The sequence below is a fragment of the Mirounga angustirostris genome, unplaced genomic scaffold, assembly GCF_029215605.1.
Source record: "Mirounga angustirostris isolate CCGP_5_RB_7025 unplaced genomic scaffold, mMirAng1.0.hap1 SCAF_13, whole genome shotgun sequence".
NCBI classification, from domain to species: domain Eukaryota; kingdom Metazoa; phylum Chordata; class Mammalia; order Carnivora; family Phocidae; genus Mirounga; species Mirounga angustirostris.
In genome coordinates this window covers 23024191-23045000 of record NW_026991721.1, presented here as the reverse complement: position 1 = coordinate 23045000, position 20810 = coordinate 23024191, and the positions used below count along the sequence as shown (strand labels likewise).

The window sequence follows — 20810 nt, the reverse complement described above, 5'->3', positions numbered from 1 at the left end:
GCTATCTAAATTATGAGATGTCAGGTAGATTGCTTACTTTTTAATGTTATATTAGATTATCTGATTATAGCCTTTGACTTGTGATCATTGACTTAATACGGAAAGACAAATGGCATAAACACATAGTTTGTAAATGTTGAAATTCTTATCATGTAGTTGAGAAAGAAGAGATTGGAATGTTTTCAACCAGTCTTGCCATCCAACATGAAGATTCACTTTTGAGAGATGCCTTGACTCTGCATCGCACATCAGCCAAGATAGCGGTATTTAGTTAAGATGGAAACAAGGCCTTTGGTTGTTTCAGAAACAACAATTAATAAGATCAGATGAAGTTTCATAAAGCATTTCAGTTTTGGAGAATTTTACAGAGAACTTCAGAAATTCCATTCCCCCCCAATCAATGAATACAATCATTTTTCTCTCTGAGAGAATGTGAGTATAAATAACCTACATATGATTTTAGAATGGCTGAAAGATAAGGTAGCCTTCTTCATAAAATATGCCTTACCAGACTATTCCTGTTCATATTAGTTTCACTCTTTTATAAATCTGTCCTCTTTAGGGCTAAAGCTGTTCAATTTTATTCTTGATTATTCTTGGGTTAATTTTATGTGTGAAAATCTTACCCCTGGAACAGACTTTAGTGTTTGAGGGTAAGGACTATATTTAGTTTACTTCATCCACAATGTCCTGTTGGTAGGTAGACTCTTGATACTTACTGTGGAGTTTAAAAGGTGAGATGCGGGGAAATCATTTCCCGTCTCAAATATTTGTTGAGAATTTGCTATGTGTCAGGTGCTGCGTTAGGCATCAGTGAATATGCATTTGTGCATTTTGCTTTTACACTGAAGAAACAAATGACAAGAATTTAAGGTGTGGAGGAAACTGAATCTTATTGTTTTGAGGGAATTGTTTCCATGGCAGTAAAATCTTTATGAAAGAAACAATTTTTGTTGAAAATCCTACCTTCTCTGCAAACATATCAGGGAGCCAAAGAGTTTCAGCATAGGAATAAGAGAGTTGTCCTCCTCGCTGCAGAATATTGTCAATCAGATTTTAAATAGGTCTGAAAGCAAAATTGATTTTGATTCACATTTGAACTGATGTTTGAGCTGGCAGCCAGTGATCTCATAGGTACAGGCTTTCCCATGAAGAGGCTGAACTTTTCTCTTCTTGTTTTTGTCGTTGGCAGGCCCCTGACCAGGCTTGTATCAGTCCCAGTTAGTTACACCAGGGAGCTCAATGAGGGAGGTGGATTTGAGCTCATGAGTAGATATGTTAGAAAGCCAATCTTTCCATCAACCTTACCGAGTTTTAAAAAAAAATTACTTCTCTGGGTATAAAATGTTTAAGCGTACTTAATACTGACTAACCATGCTAATGTGCGATAGGAGTGACATTTCTTGGCTCTGAGTTTGGTTGTATAATCTGATAAACTTCAATAAGTTATGTAATGAAACTGCTTGTTTAAAAGAAGTTCATGGTATGACGTCGTGGGCAGATATGGGCTCCGCTGACAGACTTCCCAGCTCTGACACTTTCTAGCTGTGGCCCCTTGAATGAGCTTACTCTCCTTGCTTAGAGCTCCTTGCCTGTGAAACAGGATGTAATAGCACTGTTGGGAGGATGAGCTGAACTGATGCCTATAAAACGTCAGCTCATGTAAGTGTTGACTATTGTTTTTATTTCTGCTAATTAGGTCCTATCTTAAGGCTCCAATAATTAATCATAGTAGAAGTATCTTCTTCACGATACCCCTACCCACACACAAGTTCAGTTTCTAGGCTGACTCTGTTCTGTTGCTGGAGTCCTAAGAATTTTGTAATTAACGTGTTTTGTGATGGTGTTATCTGCAGTGGTGAGAGACATATTTCAAGTAAGTTTCAGTTTTTGAATATCAATACCTGCTTAATTATCTCCCTATACATGCTGCTATTGGCAACAGCCAAGGCAGGCCTGTTGTTAATTAATTACTTCCACTGAGAACTTAATTAGTGTCTTCATTAGGATCATCATTGAGGAGCAAGCAGCATCATCCTGAGCCAGCTGCAAGTTACTGGCTAGCTCCAGCCACCCTTCTGGTCCTGTGAAAGCTTGGATTGATGAGGAAGCCTGTTGTGCTTCTATTTGTTTTTATTTTTTGTCCCCCTTAAAGAAAGCTGTGGAAGATCTGATGGTGATGTCCCCGTGTTCTGTCACACATGCAAAAATAAGGCAACAGATCCATTTACCATAGACGGATCAGAAAACCATGAATTCTTGTCATGGTGCTAAACAAGCTAGAAACAAGTTGTTTGCAGCGTCGAACATCAGACCATGAATTCTGCATATGACAGAGCGCTTCATTTTTCTGCTGAAAGTTAAAGTTCTTTCCTTCTGGCGTCACTGTTTTTTAATATATATATATTTTGAAATAATGCTGTAGTGTTACAGGATGAATTCAGCACTTCATTTCCTTTCTCTCCATCCCTCCAGAAAATATGGGAAAATGAGGCAAAGGTAGCATCTTGCCTTATTTTCCTACAGAGGTAGAAATTGGGTTGGGGGTGAGAGGCATGATCCAGTCAGTCCCTAAATGATCCTTCTCCCAGACCTTTTGGATGGAATGTGACCTTGAGACAATAAGATAAAAATAAATGCACCACTGACTTCTATTTTATGGAAAAGGGAATCCCTTGGGTAAATCCCCAAATGAGGACAGGCATTGTCGAACAAACCTACTTTCCTTGAGCATTTTCACTTCACTCTTTTGACTATTGTAGGCTTTTAGGCGATTTAGGTCAATTGTGAACTTGGTGAAAGGATCAAGTGAAATATTTTGTACCCAACAGATTCGCTGCTGCTTCTAGGTGAAGTGGAGGAGGACGTCTGTACGCGTGTCCCTTCTTACATTCCTTCTGTGGCCCAGCCCTTCGCCCGTGGGTTCAAGCTGGGGCCTGCTGTGAGAGGAGCAGACAAACAAACGGAAGAGGTACTCCATAGGGAATTCAGTCAGTTTTGAAATTGCCTTGATTTTGTAACTTGTCCTTTCAGAGAAAGGCTGCTATATCCTTGTGTTTTGTTTTGTTTTGTTTTTTCTTAGCTTTGGGAAAATTTAGAATTCATGTTGCTTAATTGAGTCCCTCTGACTGCCGTTTATCTCTAATGTGTAAATTTCTTTTTAATCATGGAGAGCAGTTATGTTTTTACGTGGAAACTATTTTTGTTTCATGATGTATGCCATGCTACAGGACAGTGTCATCTGGGGACTATGCAATAGATTCTCTGTTTTTGTCTGGACTGGCCATTTTCTTTTTCCTCTTGCTTCCGAGGTCCTATAAACATCTTGTATTGGTTAAGGTAAGGCCAAGCTGTTGCCGTAGAGAATCCCAACAGTAAGTCAGTGGCTGAAAGGAGATAGAACTTTATTTCTCTCATGTAACGGTCTATGGAAAGCCTCTATTTTTTTTTAAAGATTTTATTTATTTATTTGAGAGAGAGAGAGAACACACACACATAAGCAGGGAGTGGGGGAGGGGCAGAGGCAGAGGGAGCAGCAGACTCCCCGCTGAGTGGGAGCCTGACATGGGGCTCAGTCCCAGGACCCTGACATCAGGGCTTGAGCCAAAATCAGATTCTTAACCGACTGAGCCATCCAGGCGCCCTATGGAAAGCCTTTAAAGTGAGCATTTGCTCTGTTCCTGGGGTCATCAGGGGCCCAGGTTCCTTCTCTCTGGATCTCTACTGTGCCTCAGGACATTGTCCTCCTGTGAAAGTTCGAGCTCAGGTCACCGTCCTAATGATCCTTCTCCCAGACCTTCTCCCAGAGAAATGGAGAAGAGCGTGGGAGCGGCATGTTTCCCCACGGCTCACATTCCGCTGGTGACCACTTAGTCACATGTCCCTGTCCAGCCACCGGGGGTGCTGGGAAGTGTCATCTAGCCAAGCGCTTCACAATCAGGGGGCACGGAATCTCTGCCACGCCTGCGCTGTCCCAGCGGCACATGTAGAAAGTCACAGACGCACGCTAACCAAGGCTGCTGGTGGTGTTGGGTAGTGACTTTGATCACCCTATTTACTCCCAACATTAAAAGCGTATCAGGTACAAGAAGTGGTGAAGGGCTCTTTATTATTGCTTCCTAATAAATCCCCTAGGGATTGCTTGTTTGATCATTTGGGTACTACCAGTCTTGTCGCTTAAAGATACTCTGTTACGGAAGCAGTCGTTCAGTCAAAGGTAATCCATACGTTTCAATTTTAAATTGCCCCTTTCTCCTAGAACTTTTGTTTCCAGACATCACAGAAATGTGTCTAGGAGGCTTGCAGGCTTATATTAAACCCCTGAAAAAAATTGGTTACCAGATAAACTGGTAGGGACAGCCACTCTTCAATGTGCTCTTTGAATTACAGATTGCTTTCTCTGAGTAATAAGAAACTAAAATTGCAGTGTTATTTCTAGCAGGAATCAGTTTCTTTTAAAGACTTGTTCATGCTCATGACTTCCATTGTGACCATACAAATTGCTGGACCAGCCAGTGGTCATGGCACCTAGTGCCATTATAGGAATTGTTATAAAATCGTTTCCGTTGATGGGTTAAAAAAAAACTAAATGATTCCTAGAATCCATTAAGTAGCCAGTAAAAATGCAGGTTAAAACCTTGGATATGATTGTATCTTTAAAAGAAATATCAATTTCTTCCCAGAAAATGTGAACATTTTTTAAATGTTGGAATCAAAATGATATGAACAAATTTAGTGTTGGCAAACTTAGGAAACATAGATGAAGAACTTTTGCTGTTTTTCGAATACCTAGAATATCTTGGTTGGGATTTTTATTTCTGACCACAATTTGTTAGAGAAACTTCTCAGAACTGTCTAGAATCCTAATACTATACCAACTACGCCTTGGTTTAACAGTATCAATCTTATTTTAAAGCACTCACTGCCAGTAAAAGATCATAATAATCAATTTCTAGCAAATATGTCCTGTAAGGACCAACCAATGGGCAATTTTGGGCTAGATATGGTGGCTGCTTTCTGTGATATCAGTCTCGAAGATGAAAACGTATCCTGGATGTCTTGACCTCCTCTTAATTGCCTAGGAAGAGGCTATGACTTCCTGATACAGATTAGACCAATTTAACTTTTTTCCTAATTTTGTCACTGGGGTTTTATATATGTGCATCTCCCCCTTAGAGTCAAACATTTTCCAAGAACCTTCCATTTTTCCGTTTGTGAATAACTTCTTGCCTTAGTAATTCTGTCTTGATGAATTTTGTGACAGTTTTATAGAGCAAAAAGAATCTACATTAGGAAGATGAAAAATTGTGTGTTCTTCCTCCCATCCCTTTCCCCCAACCACAAATCATAGGAGAAATTTTGTGGTATTTCAATGGGAGATCTCCTGATTTTCCAATTCATAATGGGACTCTAAATTATTTCACCTATAAAGATGGTTTATTTACTATATTACTTTGTAAGATAGCCTACAGCTAAATGCTGCTCTTATTGATTGAGCATTAGTTCTGTTTTCTTTAATTTGCCTGTGTCATACTATGAATGAAAATGATTTCTCTGGTAACAGGGTCTCTCTTTGAATAAGTCACATGAACAATTTTAAGGAAACTAGCCATTTTCTAACAGTGTGCAAATTCTATTCCCTGAGGGGCCATGAAAAGATTTCAATTAGATTTGAAATGAGACCCCTCAAATCCACATATTTCTCTCAGCTCCGTAGGCAAAAATAACACATTAATAACTTAATTCACAGTTGTTTTCTTTTTAGTAGCAGGGGATTTGGTTTTCCGTTGCACAGATTCTTCTCTTTGAAATAAATCAGAATTTCAGTTTGTAATCCCAAAGCCTTGGAGTCGTATAGCTTAGAACCCTGAAATGAACCTAACCCAAAGGAAGAGAACTCCCAGCATGTGCTGCTGTAGCCAAGAGCCAAAATACCTAAATAGAATTGCAACTTTACTGTATTTTAAAAGGTGCCATTTTGAAGAATCATAGTGATGTCTTCTGAATTGCAGTGTACATCTACTTTGGATTACATATGTGGCCCTTGTCTTGGAGGACCCTGAATTCACTGATGTGTGTCTTCATGAGCTCACTTAATTAAAAAGCAAACACAGTAGGAACTAGTGCCGAGTTCAGTGCTATATGCATATGGTGGACGTGCAATAAATATTGAATGAACAGATAAATAAACGAAACACCTCGTTACCCACTGAGAGTGTTTTTCTGATATGAAAACACGGTCAGGTTCTTTCTCTCTTTTCCTCTCTATTGGTTCATTCTCCTCAACATGTAAGCATATTCAAGTCTCTCCCATCCTTAATGAAATGGAGTAAAACAAAAGGAAAGGAAAAACAGCCTTCTCTTTACCTCAGGCCCTCTTGGGCTACTGTCTATTCTCCCTCTGTTCTCATCTAGACTTCAGAAACTATTAGACTTGACTCTACTAGTTGGTTCTGCTTCCTTTCCCCTCATTCCTCATTCAGCATACTGCAGAACATCCTTGGCTCTAGTCACCTGCCTGGATGTATTCAGAATAAAGGTACCAGTTACTCTGTAACTGTCAGATCCCAGTGGACACTTCCCAGTTTTGTTTTTGTTTTTGTTTTTGTTCTTGTTTGAGAGAGAGAGAGTGAAGGGAGGGACAGAGGGAGAGGGAGAGAGAGAATCTTGAGCAGGCCCAACACTCAGCGCGGAACCCTATATGGGGCTCGATCTCACGACCCTGAGATCACGACTTGAGCTGAAATCAAGCATCGGACGCTTCACCGATGGAGCCACCCAGGCTCCCCTCCAGTCTTTATTTTAATGGATCGCTCTACTCTGCCTGACCCTCATGGTCCACTGGTTCTCATTTTACTGCTCTGCTCAGATTCTTTGTGTGTTTCTCTGTTTGTTCTTTCCCTGCCTTTGGGGTTTTCTCTCCATCCACTGGTGTTGCTCAAGATTCCATGCTAAACCTCTTCCCACTTACAAACTTGGATCCACTTTCTTTCTTTTTTTTTTTTTAATTTTTTTATTGTTATGTTAATCCCCATACATTACATCATTAGTTTTAGATGTAGTGTTCCATGATTCATTGTTTGTGCATAACACCCAGTGCTCCATGCAGAACGTGCCCTCTTTAATACCCATCACCAGGCTAACCCATCCTCCCACCCCCCTCCCCTCTAGAACCCTCAGTTTGTTTTTCAGAGTCCATCGTCTCTCATGGTTCGTCTACCCCTCCAATTTCCCCCCCTTCATTCTTCCCCTCCTGCTACCTCCTTCTTTTTTTTATCTTCTTAACATATATTGCATTATTTGTTTCAGAGGTACAGATCTGAGATTCAACACTTGCACAAATCACAGTGCTTACCAGAGCACATACCCTCCCCAGTGTCTATCACCCAGTCACCCCATCCCTCCCACCCCACCCCCCACTCCAGCAACCCTCAGTTTGTTTCCTGAGATTAAGAATTCCTCATATCAGTGAGGTCATATGATACATGTCTTTCTCTGTTTGACTTATTTCGCTCAACATAATACCCTCCAGTTCCATCCACGTCATTGCAAATGGCAAGATCTCATTCCTTTTGATGGCTGCATAATATTCCATTGTACATATATACCACATCTTCTTTATTGGATCCACTTTCATCTCTAGCTTACTACCTTTTCTGCTTGTGTTCAAATCCATATCTCTAGCTTCAGATCTTTCTCAGAGCTTCAGGTTCCTGTTTTCAATTGCCTGTTGTTATCTATATCTGGATTCCTTTGGGTACCTTCAAATCAGCATGTTCAAAACTGAGCTTGTCTTTCTTTACCTGCTTCCCTTCACATATTCTTGCCTTTCCATATCCAAATCAGTCATCAAGTGCTGCCAGTTTTACTTTATGATATTTTCACATCTCTTCTTTCAGCTCCCTGTTCTCATTATCTCTTGCCTGGACTGCTCCAGCAGGCTCCTAACTAGTCTCCCTCACTCCAAATCTACTCTTTTTACTCTTCAAGTAACTGATGTAGATGTAATCTCCAAGAGGTAGGGCATCTTTCTGTTTTGTACAAAGCTACCTGTCCAGGACCTGCCTCATTGTAGGTGCTCAGTTAAAATTTGAATGAATGAAGGAATTTACCTGAAATGCATAGATGACCAAGTACCTACCTTCCTTTCAAAAAATCCTTCAGTGACCTCATCATCTCGAGGATAAACAGCATATAAGACCGTCATGATCTGGCACCATCTTTCTCTCTTCCTTCTCTCTACCTTAACACTTAACTACTTGCAGATCCTCACACGTGAAACTTTGCATTTTATTTCCTTGGCCTGCTCACTAGAACTCCTCTTATCTGCAAAGTTCTTCTTCCCTCAACTTTGTTAACTAATATCCTTTAAGATTATGCTTAGATACCACCTATCCCAGGAAGCCCTCTCTGATTCCTTTCCAGTACTTTACAGTCTGAGTGGGGTTAGGTGTCTCTTCTCTGTTCCCATCACCCCCTAACTATACTGTTTGTACTTACTCTATTTTACTATACTAACTTGTTTATATGTCTATCTCCTTTCTCTATGATGTCAGACAAGTCTTCATCTTTGTCTCCTCAGCACCTAGCACAATGCTTAGAATTTCATAGGAACATAGTGTTTGTGGAAAGAATGAAAAGTAACTGAATGACTGCCGGAGGCTGCCCCTCTGACATTTGGAATCAGGGATGTACTGGCCACATTACAGGGATACCCCCACATGGTTTAAAATGTCTTGAGTATCATCACATTTTGGCATTGCAAATATGAAATTACTGCTATTCTTGGTTTCTTGCTTTTATAGTTCAGCATTGAACTGATTGCCTAGGGAGTTGATCTAACAATAGCTGCCATTAATAATTTCGTTTCCAAGTGAAGAAATTTATATTTTTAGGTATATTTTTTATAACTCTAAGTGTATTATAAATGAGTAACTCTTGTGTTGGCATCAAATTTATTGACCAGCTAGGGGCGCCTGGGTGGCTCAATCATTAAGCGTCTGCCTTCGGCTCAGGTCATGATCCCAGGGTCCTGGAATTGAGCCCCGCATCAGGCTCCCTGCTCAGTGGGAGGCCTGCGTCTCCCTCTCCCACTCCCCCTGCTTGTGTTCCCTCTCTCGCTGTGTCTCTCTCTGTCAAATAAATAAATAAAATCTTTAAAAAAAAAATTTATTGACCAGCTAAAAACTTTATTCCTTGCTATTGTTTTGGTTAACACCAAATGACCGATGAAGGGAATCATACTCCATAACCGAGAAAGGTTTAAGTGTATTAAAAAAAGAACTTAAAGGAAAATAAGATTTTTCCACTTAAGGATAAACTTCTACAACTTTAGTACCATAATTTGGATATTACGGCTGCAAGGTATGTTGGGACCTCAGACAAGGGAGAGGAATGAGGACATGATGGGTTGGGCCATATGTAGAGCTAAGTTGGCCATGGGAGTGAGCCCTTATCAGAGAGTCTGGAAGTCCAACACACAAGCTGTACTCTTGTCTGGGTTGCTAATACAATGTGGGTCATGAGTAGGTGTTGAGTGGGGAGGCAAGTAGGATTTTCTGGAGAGTGGCAATGCTTAGCTGAGGGTAAAGTAAACTTCGGCACATCCCTGCTGTGCTTTTGCAATCCCTTTTTGCATTTCTCTATTGGAGAGCATGGCACATGATGTGGAAACTGTTCATTTACTCTGTCTTCTCCCTGAAGTGAGGAAACCTGGTGGACACAGATTTTGCTATTTTCGTCCTTGTGTTCCCCATATCTAATACATGTTAAACACTCAGTACATGTTTATGGAGTGAACAAGTAAAGGGGAAGGAGGTGGGAATGTGAGGGTTGTTTGTGTTGTGTAGAGGGAATGTGAGGATGATGGTCTGGTATCACTGGGATTTTAGCACAGCAAAGAGATTTGTCTCAGCCTCAAAAGGAGGTGGGTGAAAGCAAAGGGACTGCATCTAGTGAGTGGCTGGTAAGGTGTAGGTAAGGTTTGAGAGGCCTTCGGATGGGGGTGGGGGGTCAAATTCCTAGTGCGGTGGGCCCACGTGGGTACTTGCAGCCTGAAACTTGGCCGACAAGTGGATGCCAGGCCTTGAACCAGGCATAAAAGGGCAGTAAGAATCCCATCAGACCGCATGCACTGGTAGAGAGGGGACTCCTTCTGGTCCTCTCCCAGGATCTGTTGGAATCAGCTCAAGATGGGGTGTGGCCAGGCCTGCCAGCCACAGTGCTTACTACTGAGTAGAGATGGAGATGGGAAGGATGCTTATGTTCAGGAAACGAACATATTGTGTTGTTGTTTATGTGCCCTCATCTGAGCTGTTCTTGACAATTTTACCACTCTGTCACTTTCACTGTGGTAATAAATTTAATCTTAGAAAGTGACCAAAATGGACAGATCGGTTACTCTGCACATTGGCTTCCTGAGTACAGCTGCTCTTTTAAAGACAGTCATGGTGTTATGTGGAGCCTTGGATATGTTTTCTGTGATAAGCTATGGGAATTACTTAGCTTATTTAGAAAAGATCTTTTCTCCCCAAGAGCTATCTATGACTTGGCTTAGTGAAAAGCTCAAGGTTGATTTTTGCTGGTGTTTTTGTTGAGAAGGTAAAGCTTTATCTGAAGCCGATTGCCCTGGATTCCAATCTTGCTTCTCTCCCTTACTCATTGTACAGCCTCAGGCCAGTTACTTAACCTTTCAGAGCTCCAGAAGAGGGGTTGTTTGACGATGACCGCTGATGCCCACACCGTTCCTTGTCCTGGGGCCGACACGAGGTGGGAGCTCACTCAGTGGCAGCTCCCCGCATTGCCTTTGTCAGGAAAGTACGAAGACAGTTTCAAATAAAGAGGAAATGAACTAGTCTCTGACGTCTGTTCTCCTGCTGGTTTTACTTAGAAAGGATGGCAGATGGCTGCATGTTTTCTATTAGCACTGCACACCTAACTGCAAGATGCAACTTGCCAAACAGACAGGAGATACCTACTTTTCATTCCCCCCCCTTAATAACAGCACATAGTTTCTCAGCTACATGGTCTATTTTTTTTTTTTAATTTTTTTAAAGATTTTATTTATTTGACAGAGAGAGACACAGCAAGAAAGGGAACACAAGCAGGGGGAGTGGGAGAGGGAGAAGCAGGCTTCCCACCGAGCAGGGAGCCCGATGCAGGGCTCGATCCCAGGACCCTGGGACCATGACCTGAGCCGAAGGCAGATGCTTAACGACTGAGCCACCCAGGCGCCCCTACATGGTCTATTTTTAAGAACTTTGCAAAATCCACTCAATGAGATAATCTTGAATGCAAGAATGTTTAAAGCTGATCATAGCTTCAGGACATTTTTTTTTTTTTTCATCCATAAACCATAGTTTTCAATTATTTTAGCATCACCACACATATCATATAGCTACATAGAGGTGCCGGATAATTTCATTGTATCACACACCATTTGCTTTCGGAGAGGCTCTTTCAGGGGTGAATACAATGTGATTTAAGATAGTCTCTTTCTGTTTATTGGAAAATATCTACCTTCCTTTAGGAAGTCTTTAAAACTCACAGATTATGAATAAATAGGTACAGAATTATTGCATCGCTTTGCAGCTACTCTGACTTGTAGATAAATTCTGTAATATTTTTTAAATTCTTGGGAGGCGAAAGAGATCCTGGACTTTTTGAGGCGATGCTGTGTGTTTTAATTCCCACTGTTACTGGCTGGGGAGCTATAGGTATTATCTGAAGAAGTAAGTGCATTAAGTGTAGAGTATTTTTATCTTTGAAAATTGTTATAGTGATACAAGTCTTTTTTAGTAAATGGTGAAGGTGTATTGAAGGTTGATCAAATATCAAGGTGTATTTTCTCACATTTTAATGTAACTCAGTTTTTCCATATGCCTCGAGCCCTAACACTACACGTGGTAAAAATGTAATGAATGTGTGCAAGAGAAACTCTGATTCCTGCTGTGGGCAGAATTAGTTAATGATATTCATTCAGATGCAGGATGGTACAAATGGGGCATATTAAGAGACTTAAATTAGGTCAGATTGAATAATTGAATTTATTCCTTTACTTAAAAACAGCTTAATCAGCGGAGAGTGCTGAAATCTAAAAAAAGTTGAATTAAATATTAATAGGGAGTTTATGTTTTCAACTTTTTCTTCATTTACAATGATCGTAGGATTTTTTTCCTTCTACTTTTTACAGACACTCGGAGATGAAGTTCAGCCCTTCTCACTTGATGAAGAATTTGATTATGACGCTGTGACGCTAACTCCCAAGTTCACTCCTGCAGAGATGGATGCGATCACAGAACTATCCAAGCAAAAGAGAGAGATCACCAACACAGACTTAGAGGAACCCCACAGTTGATTCACCGAGACATCTTGGTGTTAATGTTTATTTTGTTGTTATGCAAGCAACATTAGAATAAAAGGTAAACCTACTATAATTCCCTTTGTCGAAATTTACTTGTGCATTAATTGATCAGAGTTATTTGTCAAGAGGGAGATGTAAGTAACAAGACCAAAGAGATCTGTACACTTATAGGATTCTCTGCTGTCATATGTTGCGGAATCCCATGGCAGGCGAGGGGAGATGGAGGTGGCAAATGGGGATAGGAAGCAACAGCTACAGAAGGTTCATTTAAAAAAAAATTTTTTTAAATCTGAGTATAGTTGACACAAAATGTTACATTAGTTTCAGGTGTACAACATAGTGATTTGACAAGTTTATACCTTATGCTACGCTCACCACAAGTATAGCTGCCATCTATATTCCCTAGGCGGTGCCTTTATTCCCCTGACTGGAAGCTTGTTATCTCCCACTCTCCTTCACCTATTTTGCCCGTCCCCTCAGCGCCCTTCCCTCCGGCACCCCACTTTAGTTTCAGCTATTCCTCCAGGGCCCCCTCTGCTCAGAGAGCTCAGGGACCTCCCAGCCCGCACGCTGCCTCAGCTCCGGCCTGCCTGCCAGGGCACCCCCTGCGCAGAGTGCCCTGGCATACCCTGGCTTGTGCCCGTTTCAGCTTCAGCCGTCCTACCAGGGTGCCCACGGGGCACAGAACAGAAGGGTCCATTTTGGTGACAGCACAGCAATTAGGTAATGTGGGGTATTGCAACAAAGACTGGAAACATCATCCTCCCTCCTAGGGGGTAAAACACTGCAGCACGCAGAGACGAACTGACGGCGTGGGGCCGTCACTGGTCCCAGCTATCCAGAGACTGGGGTGTGAATGTGCGTGCTGAGAGGCTGGGCTTCTAGAATTGATTGGGGAGAGGCTCCGCTGAAAAAGAAGGCATCTGAGAATTGATTTTATGTCATATATTAAATTCTTGTACTTTGTGTATTGCCATTAAGCCATGATAGTTACAAAGTACAAGGAATGATGTCTGTCTCCAGCAGCTTAAAATATAATTTAAGAAGGCAAGGCAGGTAGAGAAGGTAACTGGAGGATGTGGAAGCATATTATAAAGTGCTCATTGTGAAGAATACCCATGAATGTGTTAACAGAAGGAGAAAAGAACAGTGCAGGCACTGAAAAAGGGGGAATAGTAGGTATGAAGTAATTTTCATTATTAAAGCAATCAGTAACAAGTCAAATGTGCATAGGTTTAATGAGTCTTCATGCAGGCCTGTGCTTCTGTATGCCACTTACATTCCTAACAAAGGACATTCTTGATTTAATGTCACAGAGTCAAGTGATTTCCACATCTGTTTTTCTGCATCTAGTCAACAAACTTTCATAAAACACTGTTTTCGTGCCAGGCCTTAAACTAGGCAATGGGGAGGAGGTAGTAAATTAGACATGGTCTGGTTTAGTTCGGAAGACAGATACATACACTAATTTCAGCAGGGCCACGCTGTCCAATGAACGGCCACTAGCTGCGTGTGGCTGTTGAGCACTTGACATGTAGGTAGAATGACTGAGGGACTGATTTTTAAATGTTAATTTTACTTTGATGTGAAATAAAAAGGTAATGTAATGTACAGCATGGGACATGTAGTCAAAAACATTCTATTACCTTTGTAAGGTGACAAGTGGTAGGTGATTAGACTTATTGTGGTAGCCATTCTGCAGTGTGTAGGAATGTCAAATCCCTATTTCATACACCTGAAACTAATACACCATTTGCCAATGACAAAGAAAGAAAGGGCCCAAGTCTTTTTTTAGAAAGTTGACATTTGATACGGTTATTATAAAACTTTCAAGTATACATTTGAAACAATGTGGGTCTGGGAATCTATTTTTTTCATCTATAAATTTTATGACAGGTAAATACAGATCAGTTATTTTTGATGACAGCTTTAGTACCTAATTTAAAGTATGCTATAAATGTGAAATACACTTTGGATTTTTAAGAATTAATATGAAAAATCGTAGACTATCTTATTATATTTCTTGTGTGGATAACATGTTGAAATGATATGAATCAATGATTATGGATATGTCTGGTTAAATAAAATGTATTATGAACATTCACTGATTTCTCTTTGCCTTTTTAGTGAGGTTCTTAGAACATTGAAAATTCCACACATATCATGCATATTTGTATTTGCCAGCCCCGCCGAAGGGGGCAGCCTGTGTTGGAAGAGTGGTGGGCACCAAAAGCTACTGGGCAAAGTGAGTGGAGTTATTTAATCACGAATGGAGAGCTGGGAAATCTTCATTGAGGGGGTGATATTTGAGCTGGCTTGGGAGCAATCAGTAGGAGTTTTTGGTTGGACGCTGTTGGAATAGTTTGTGTGGGAGATGATAAGAGCTCAAATTAAAGCAGCGGAGGTGGAGGGGGAGGGCATGGATCTGATTAGAGATTTGGAAGTAGAACAAGCAAGGATTATTGATTGATACGATGTGGGAATGAGAGAGCGTCTGTGAGGTTAAGACAAGATTTTAGCACAGGATCTATATACACACTGCCTTGAGGACAACACATTGTGTTCTAATTGTTCACAAGACCAGGGACTCTCTTCTCTCAGCATATATGCAACATTTTGGTATTCCGAATAAAGAAAAGACTTTGCCCTTTTTAAGACATCTCAATTTTATGGACTTAAATAGTTTTATAATAGAAAAAAACACACAACTATCTTTCTAAGTGTTTAAAAAGAATTACATTTTAGTGGAGTGTTTTATGAACCAGCCAGGCTAAATGGCCGGCGGAGGACGTTACTGCAGAGCATTCTGTCTGTTTAGCTTCTGCACTAGATTCTGGCTTTATTCCTTTTGGCATTTTGATTCCTGCATTATTTGGGGCAATTGTACATTACAGCAAAAGTGACACTGGAAAATGGGCTCCTTAAAGCCTCTGGGTGAACTAGTTGTGTCTTAGTTGTACCGTTAGTCTTCCCCTAACTAGCAAATACTCCTCCATGACTTTCAGCTCCGTGGGTCCCTTGAATCGATGTCAATGGTTTGTCTTACATTGGCTGGCAAACCCTAACCAAGAGCCTTTAGAGGAAGCCTGCACTTACATTGATGGAGAATGCTTACCTGGATTAGGTAGTCGCATCAGAGGTAAGACTAATAAGAGGAAAGGAGAAGGAGAAGCACTCGAGGAGGGGAGAAGGTGAACATTTTAAAAGTGTCGCCTCACGCCTGCAGCACCAGTCCGGGCTCTTCAGTGTGGTGGCAGGCTGAGCAGTCTTACTCTTTCAGGATCCGTCTGATGTGGAGTGGCACAAGGAGAAAAAAATAGTCAGATCTGATCTTGAATTTCCCTGATTCCTTCATCAAGAATTCTCTTTTCTTTTGCCACAAACGTGATAGAATGTATCCTCATTTAGAAAAAGAAATTTTCGGGCGCCTGGGTGGCTCAGTCGTTAAGCGTCTGCCTTCGGCTCAGGTCATGATCCCAGGGTCCTGGGATCGAGTCCCACATCGGGCTCCCTGCTCTGCGGGAAGCCTGCTTCTCCCTGTCCCGCTCCCCCTGCTTGTGTTCTGCTCTCGCTATATCTCTCTCTGTCAAAAAAATAAATAAAATCTAAAAAAAAAAGAAAAAAAAAAGAAAAGAAAAAGAAATTTTCCGTATGTGTTCAGTGACTGTAAGGTTGAATTAACACGGAAAAAAGATAGTTGAAAAAAATTTCATTTCTTTTGTTTGTTTCTTGGCAGTTGATGGTGAGTGAATATAGTAGCATTTTATTAAGTCTTATTAAGAATTTTCTAGGGGCGCCTGGGTGGCTCAGTCGTTAAGCGTCTGCCTTCGGCTCAGGTCATGATCCCAGGGTCCTGGGATCGAGTCCCACATCGGGCTCCCTGCTTGGTGGGAAGCCTGCTTCTCCCTCTCCCACTCCCCCTGCTTGTGTTCCCTCTCTCGCTGTGTCTCTCTCTCTCTCAAATAAATAAATAAAATCTTTAAAAAAAAAAAAAAGAATTTTCTAGAAAAATATTTCTCCATAGGTGAAGGGAAATCCATACTTCTCACCAAGGCCTGCCCAGCCCTTACATAATATGGCCCCTGCTTACCTCTCCAACCCCATCTTGAACTATCTTCCTCATTTTTTGTTATGTTATGACCAGTTGCTATTTCTTTTTCTTTTTCAAACTCACCACCTTGTTTCCACCTCCAGGCCTTTTACTCTTGTTCTTCTTTCTGCCTGGTCTCCTCTGGCCTTTGTGTGGCTGGATCCTCTCATTATTCAAGTCTCAGGTGAAATGTATCTCCCCAGAGTCTCTCTCTGACCACCCCAGTCTAAAGTAATTTCTGTCTCACAACCGTCACCCTGTCACTGTGCATCCCCTCACCTTGCCTTGTTTTATTATCAGATGCTCCCAGGAGGACATAAGCTGTAAGAGGGTATGGACTTACTCTTTTTATTGATGAAAAGGGCCTGGAGTAAAGTAGGTGTTCAATAAGCATTTGTTGAGTGAATCAAGCCTGAAAGGATAAGCTTATTAGTTTGAATAACCTGGAGGTCCATTTCATCAAATCAGTTTGGTTAGACATATGTTGAGCAATTTTTATATATACCTTATCAACTTATATATGGGAATATACAAGTTCTTACTTCCTAGACTCGTGGTAATCTGATGGCCAATGCAAATTTGGGATGCCCAGCTTGACTGAAGAGAACTGTTCCATGTTCCACGTCCCTTCTTTTTTCCTCACCATAACCCCGTGGAGAGTTGAGAGAATCCTGGTTCACATGGGAGCTTCACCTACTTCTCAACTGCTCTTTGGAAATTTTGTTACGATCCCTTCCGTGAAAAATCCCAATCAGGAGCAATTCATCTGATACTGATAATTGCCAACGATCTGCGTTAAGAAGTGGGGACTGATGACTAAAGCCAAACTGGGAAGGGAACAGAAAACAAGGCTGGAAGAGAGAGGTAGGAAGAGGGAAAGTTCCATTTTTGTATCTCTCTGTAAAGCAGAATCTTTTATCCGCTCATTCAAAAATGTTGATACTCCTGAGAGTCATCAAACTTGAGAGGTGTCTTAAAGTCCAATTCCCATGTTTTCTTTATATTTTCATTTATTCTGAGAGCAGTGCAATCCACAGAAGCGTTTAAACAGAGGAAGGACATGGTCTGCCTTAGGTTTGAGGGGAGTTGGGTGGAAAGGGGGCTGGGCTGTATTGTCCTGGGGAGGGGTGGCCCTGGAGGGAGGGGGGATGCAGGGCCGGGCTCTGAAGGGCCTCTTCATGGTTTTCTCTCTGGAAGTGTATGCAACCTCGCTACCCCCATTTTTCTGAAAATGTAGGATGATGTTTATTGACATAGATCTATTTTCATCCTTTGATCCTGGGCATTCCAGTAGCCTTTTAGTTTAGAAAACTATGTCCATAGTTCTGAGAAATTGTCTTGAATAATTTTTTGATTATTCTCTTCCTTCCATTCTCTTCCTCTTTTCTCTTCCTAGAATGTCCACATTTCAGATGTTGAACTCCTTAGATTGCTCTTCAAATGCACTCCCTCCTCTCCTATTTTGTACTCCCGTCTCTCCTGTTTTCCTCTTTTTGCTCTCTTTTCTGAGATTCTTTTCAGCTTTATCATCCACATCTTTTATCACAGTTGGGTGTATCATTTTCTTTTTTGAATTTTATACTATTTTTAAATCCATAAAACAGTCAAACCATTTCCATGAACAACAAAAGGAAAGACAAACACCAAGAAAGCACACCGTGCTCTGCCAAGAGTTGCATCGGGGTGAGACCATCAGAACCTGGAAGGTGAAGGTGGCGTGTCTTACCCTCGATCATGTCGAGAAGAGTGCTTCTTGATGGGGACCACTTGAACTCACTATGTTGAATGAACGAGCAGTAGGAAATGGCGTGAGATGTCAAGAGGGTCTTGGACATTCCTGTCGTGTGTAGCAAGCCTCAGGTGTGGACACGCGGTGGCTAGGATTCCTGTTCTAGGATCCTTGACGCTGAGGGAGGGGAGAGATGCCTCAGGGTGGTGGATCTCTGGCTGCTGGCCTTCAGTGTGTACAAGGCATTCGTGTGTCAGGCACGTCATCCTCTAACGTGGCTCCTTTTCCCCTTTCTGATGCTCCTGTTCCTGTTTCTGGCACCACACCGGTTGCCAGAGTTTTTGCCTCTGGCTGCCTTTTGGTTCCATTCCCTCTCCTGTATTCCACTTGCCGTTATTCAGGCCTGCGTTTTGTACTTGTCTTCTTCTGGGAGCCTTCTTCCTTCCCGGTTAGACCTGAATTGCCTCTGTTCTCTCCATTCTGGCTTGTTTTACACATTGCTTTCATATCCATCTTCATGGCACTTATCCTGTTTCAAAACTACCTCTAGCTGCTCACTGTCTACTTGCTAAAAACTCCTCACATTAGTATTCAAGCCATGCGCCTCTGTACCCCCAGGAAGCAGACGAAACAGACCACACGTGGCCGCCAAGTGTTTCCTTCCACCTTCACGCTTCCCTTCCTACTGTTCTTTCTTTCTGGATGGTCACCCTTCATTTCTGCGCACTGAATTTCTGCTCAGCCTTGAAGATGTACCCCAGAGTTCACCTCCTTCATGAAGACTTCATTCTCCTACCCAGGTATAATTCCATCTTCCCCAGAACCCTGATATCATCTGTCACTTTCCACCTTGTATTGGTCGTGTGTACGTTTCCCTCCCATTCCTGAGGGCAAGCACCAAATCTCATCATTCTTGCATCTTTAGGAAGCACTGTCGCTTGAACATCATTGTTCTCCTCACAGGCATCGTGGACTTACAAAATCCGGGTTGAGTGCCCTAAAAATAGATCAGTTAAGATGTATTCATTCAACTAATATTTATCTAGTGTCTGCTTCCTTTGCTGCAGTTGGCTATAGAAACACATAACTAATGTCATGATTTATTAACCCATTGAATTTACGGTAAAGGAATGAACGCAAAATATCTGTACAAGCAAGGCCAGAATGTTGAGGTACTGAGATAACAACTAGAAAAAGTAATTCCATCCAGTACAAAAGTTGGGGGGGGAACCATACCAATATGATTCTAATGTAAGTAAATTTTGCATGAACGGGTCTAAGAGGACACTTTAGTATCAAAATAATGGCAAGTCAGTAATAATGGTTACGGTACATGATATATAATTATAGTACTTTTTTTTTTTTAAAGATTTTTTATTTAATTATCTGACAGAGAGAGACACAGCGAGAGAGGGAACACAAGCAGGGGGAATGGGAGAGGGAGAAGCAGGCTTCCCGCCGAGCAGGGAGCCCGATGCGGGGCTCGATCCCAGGACCCTGGGATCATGACCTGAGCTGAAGCCAGATGCTTAACCGACTGAGCCACCCAGGCGCCCCAATTATAGTACTTTTCATGTCTATAAAAATGGGCAGTCTTACCAGAGAGTTTTGTTGTTGTTGGTTCTACTTCAGATGCCAGTAGATTATCTTCATTTTGTGCACTTAGTATATTGACATCCCTGTTAAGATTAAAAAAGTAAATCTAATAACTCTCCAAATTGTGTTAATATTGGCTATATTCTCAGAATAAATTAACATCAATTTTAGTTTAGATTGAAAGGTATTTTCAGAGGACGGCTTATGTGCAAGTGGCGGTAATGACGCTTGAAGTAATTAGGGTGTTTAACAACCAGGCAGAAAAAAACCACTAATTATTCTCCTCTTCCTCCCCCTCCATCCCCACCCCCACAAGGATGGGCAAACCTGGGAAGGATTTGAATCCTACACAGATTGGGGCATTTTTATTTGAAACTATGGGCTCAGATGCCTCTGCAAAAATGATTTCCTAAGTCCTTGGGTTTAAGAAGGTCAGTGTCTTGGAAAATAACAGTCAACTGACTCCTAAAGAGGCTTGAGTTCCTAAAGAATAGTTTATGCCTCTCTTTAAATCATTCGGTTATAGTGTGGTCCTGTAATTGATGCAGATTTGTATATATTTTCTATGTCCATGTACATACGTTATTTTGCAGTGAATCTGACTTACTTTCACATGCCAACAAATTCCACAGATTAGTCTATGTTGCCTTTTTGTGTTGCTGAAATGGAGTTTGTTAACCTTTTTCAGGAAAAAAACCCCACAAAAAACCATGCAGCGTTTGTTTTTATTCAGCTCTCTTCCTTTCTATTGTTCTGGCCTGTGGCTTTGCCTACAGCATCTGTATCTGCTTACCCCAGTCCACCAAGTGTAAGCATAAGGTAGACAGGTGCATGTTGCTGGTTGTGTTGTGTTTTAATAAGCCAAACAGCTGGCTGCTTGAGTGCAGGTGCACAGAGCTCTGGAGAAGGGCTTGCAGTTTAGGCCCAGCAGAAGAATATATGCAAGTTGCAGAGGAGGTCTGGGGTGTTGGCCTTGAGATGCTTTTGTGTGCAGAAACACTAAGGACATGTGAGCTTCTTACATGTCAGTGCTT

General features: G+C 41.5%; 1 protein-coding gene across 3 annotated transcripts in view; it reads left to right on the top strand.

Moving 5' to 3' along the window:
• Positions 1-14465, top strand: part of IFTAP (intraflagellar transport associated protein) — a 66131-nt gene extending 51666 nt beyond the window's left edge. For all 3 annotated transcript variants that reach the window (XM_064576622.1, XM_064576623.1, XM_054511980.2), the window contains exons 6-7: positions 2832-2971; positions 12191-14465. In XM_064576622.1, the coding sequence (XP_064432692.1) occupies positions 2832-2971; positions 12191-12355 (305 nt within the window). In that variant the 3' untranslated portion in view covers positions 12356-14465. The remainder of the gene's footprint in view (positions 1-2831; positions 2972-12190) is intronic.
• Positions 14466-20810: the final 6345 nt, after the last annotated feature.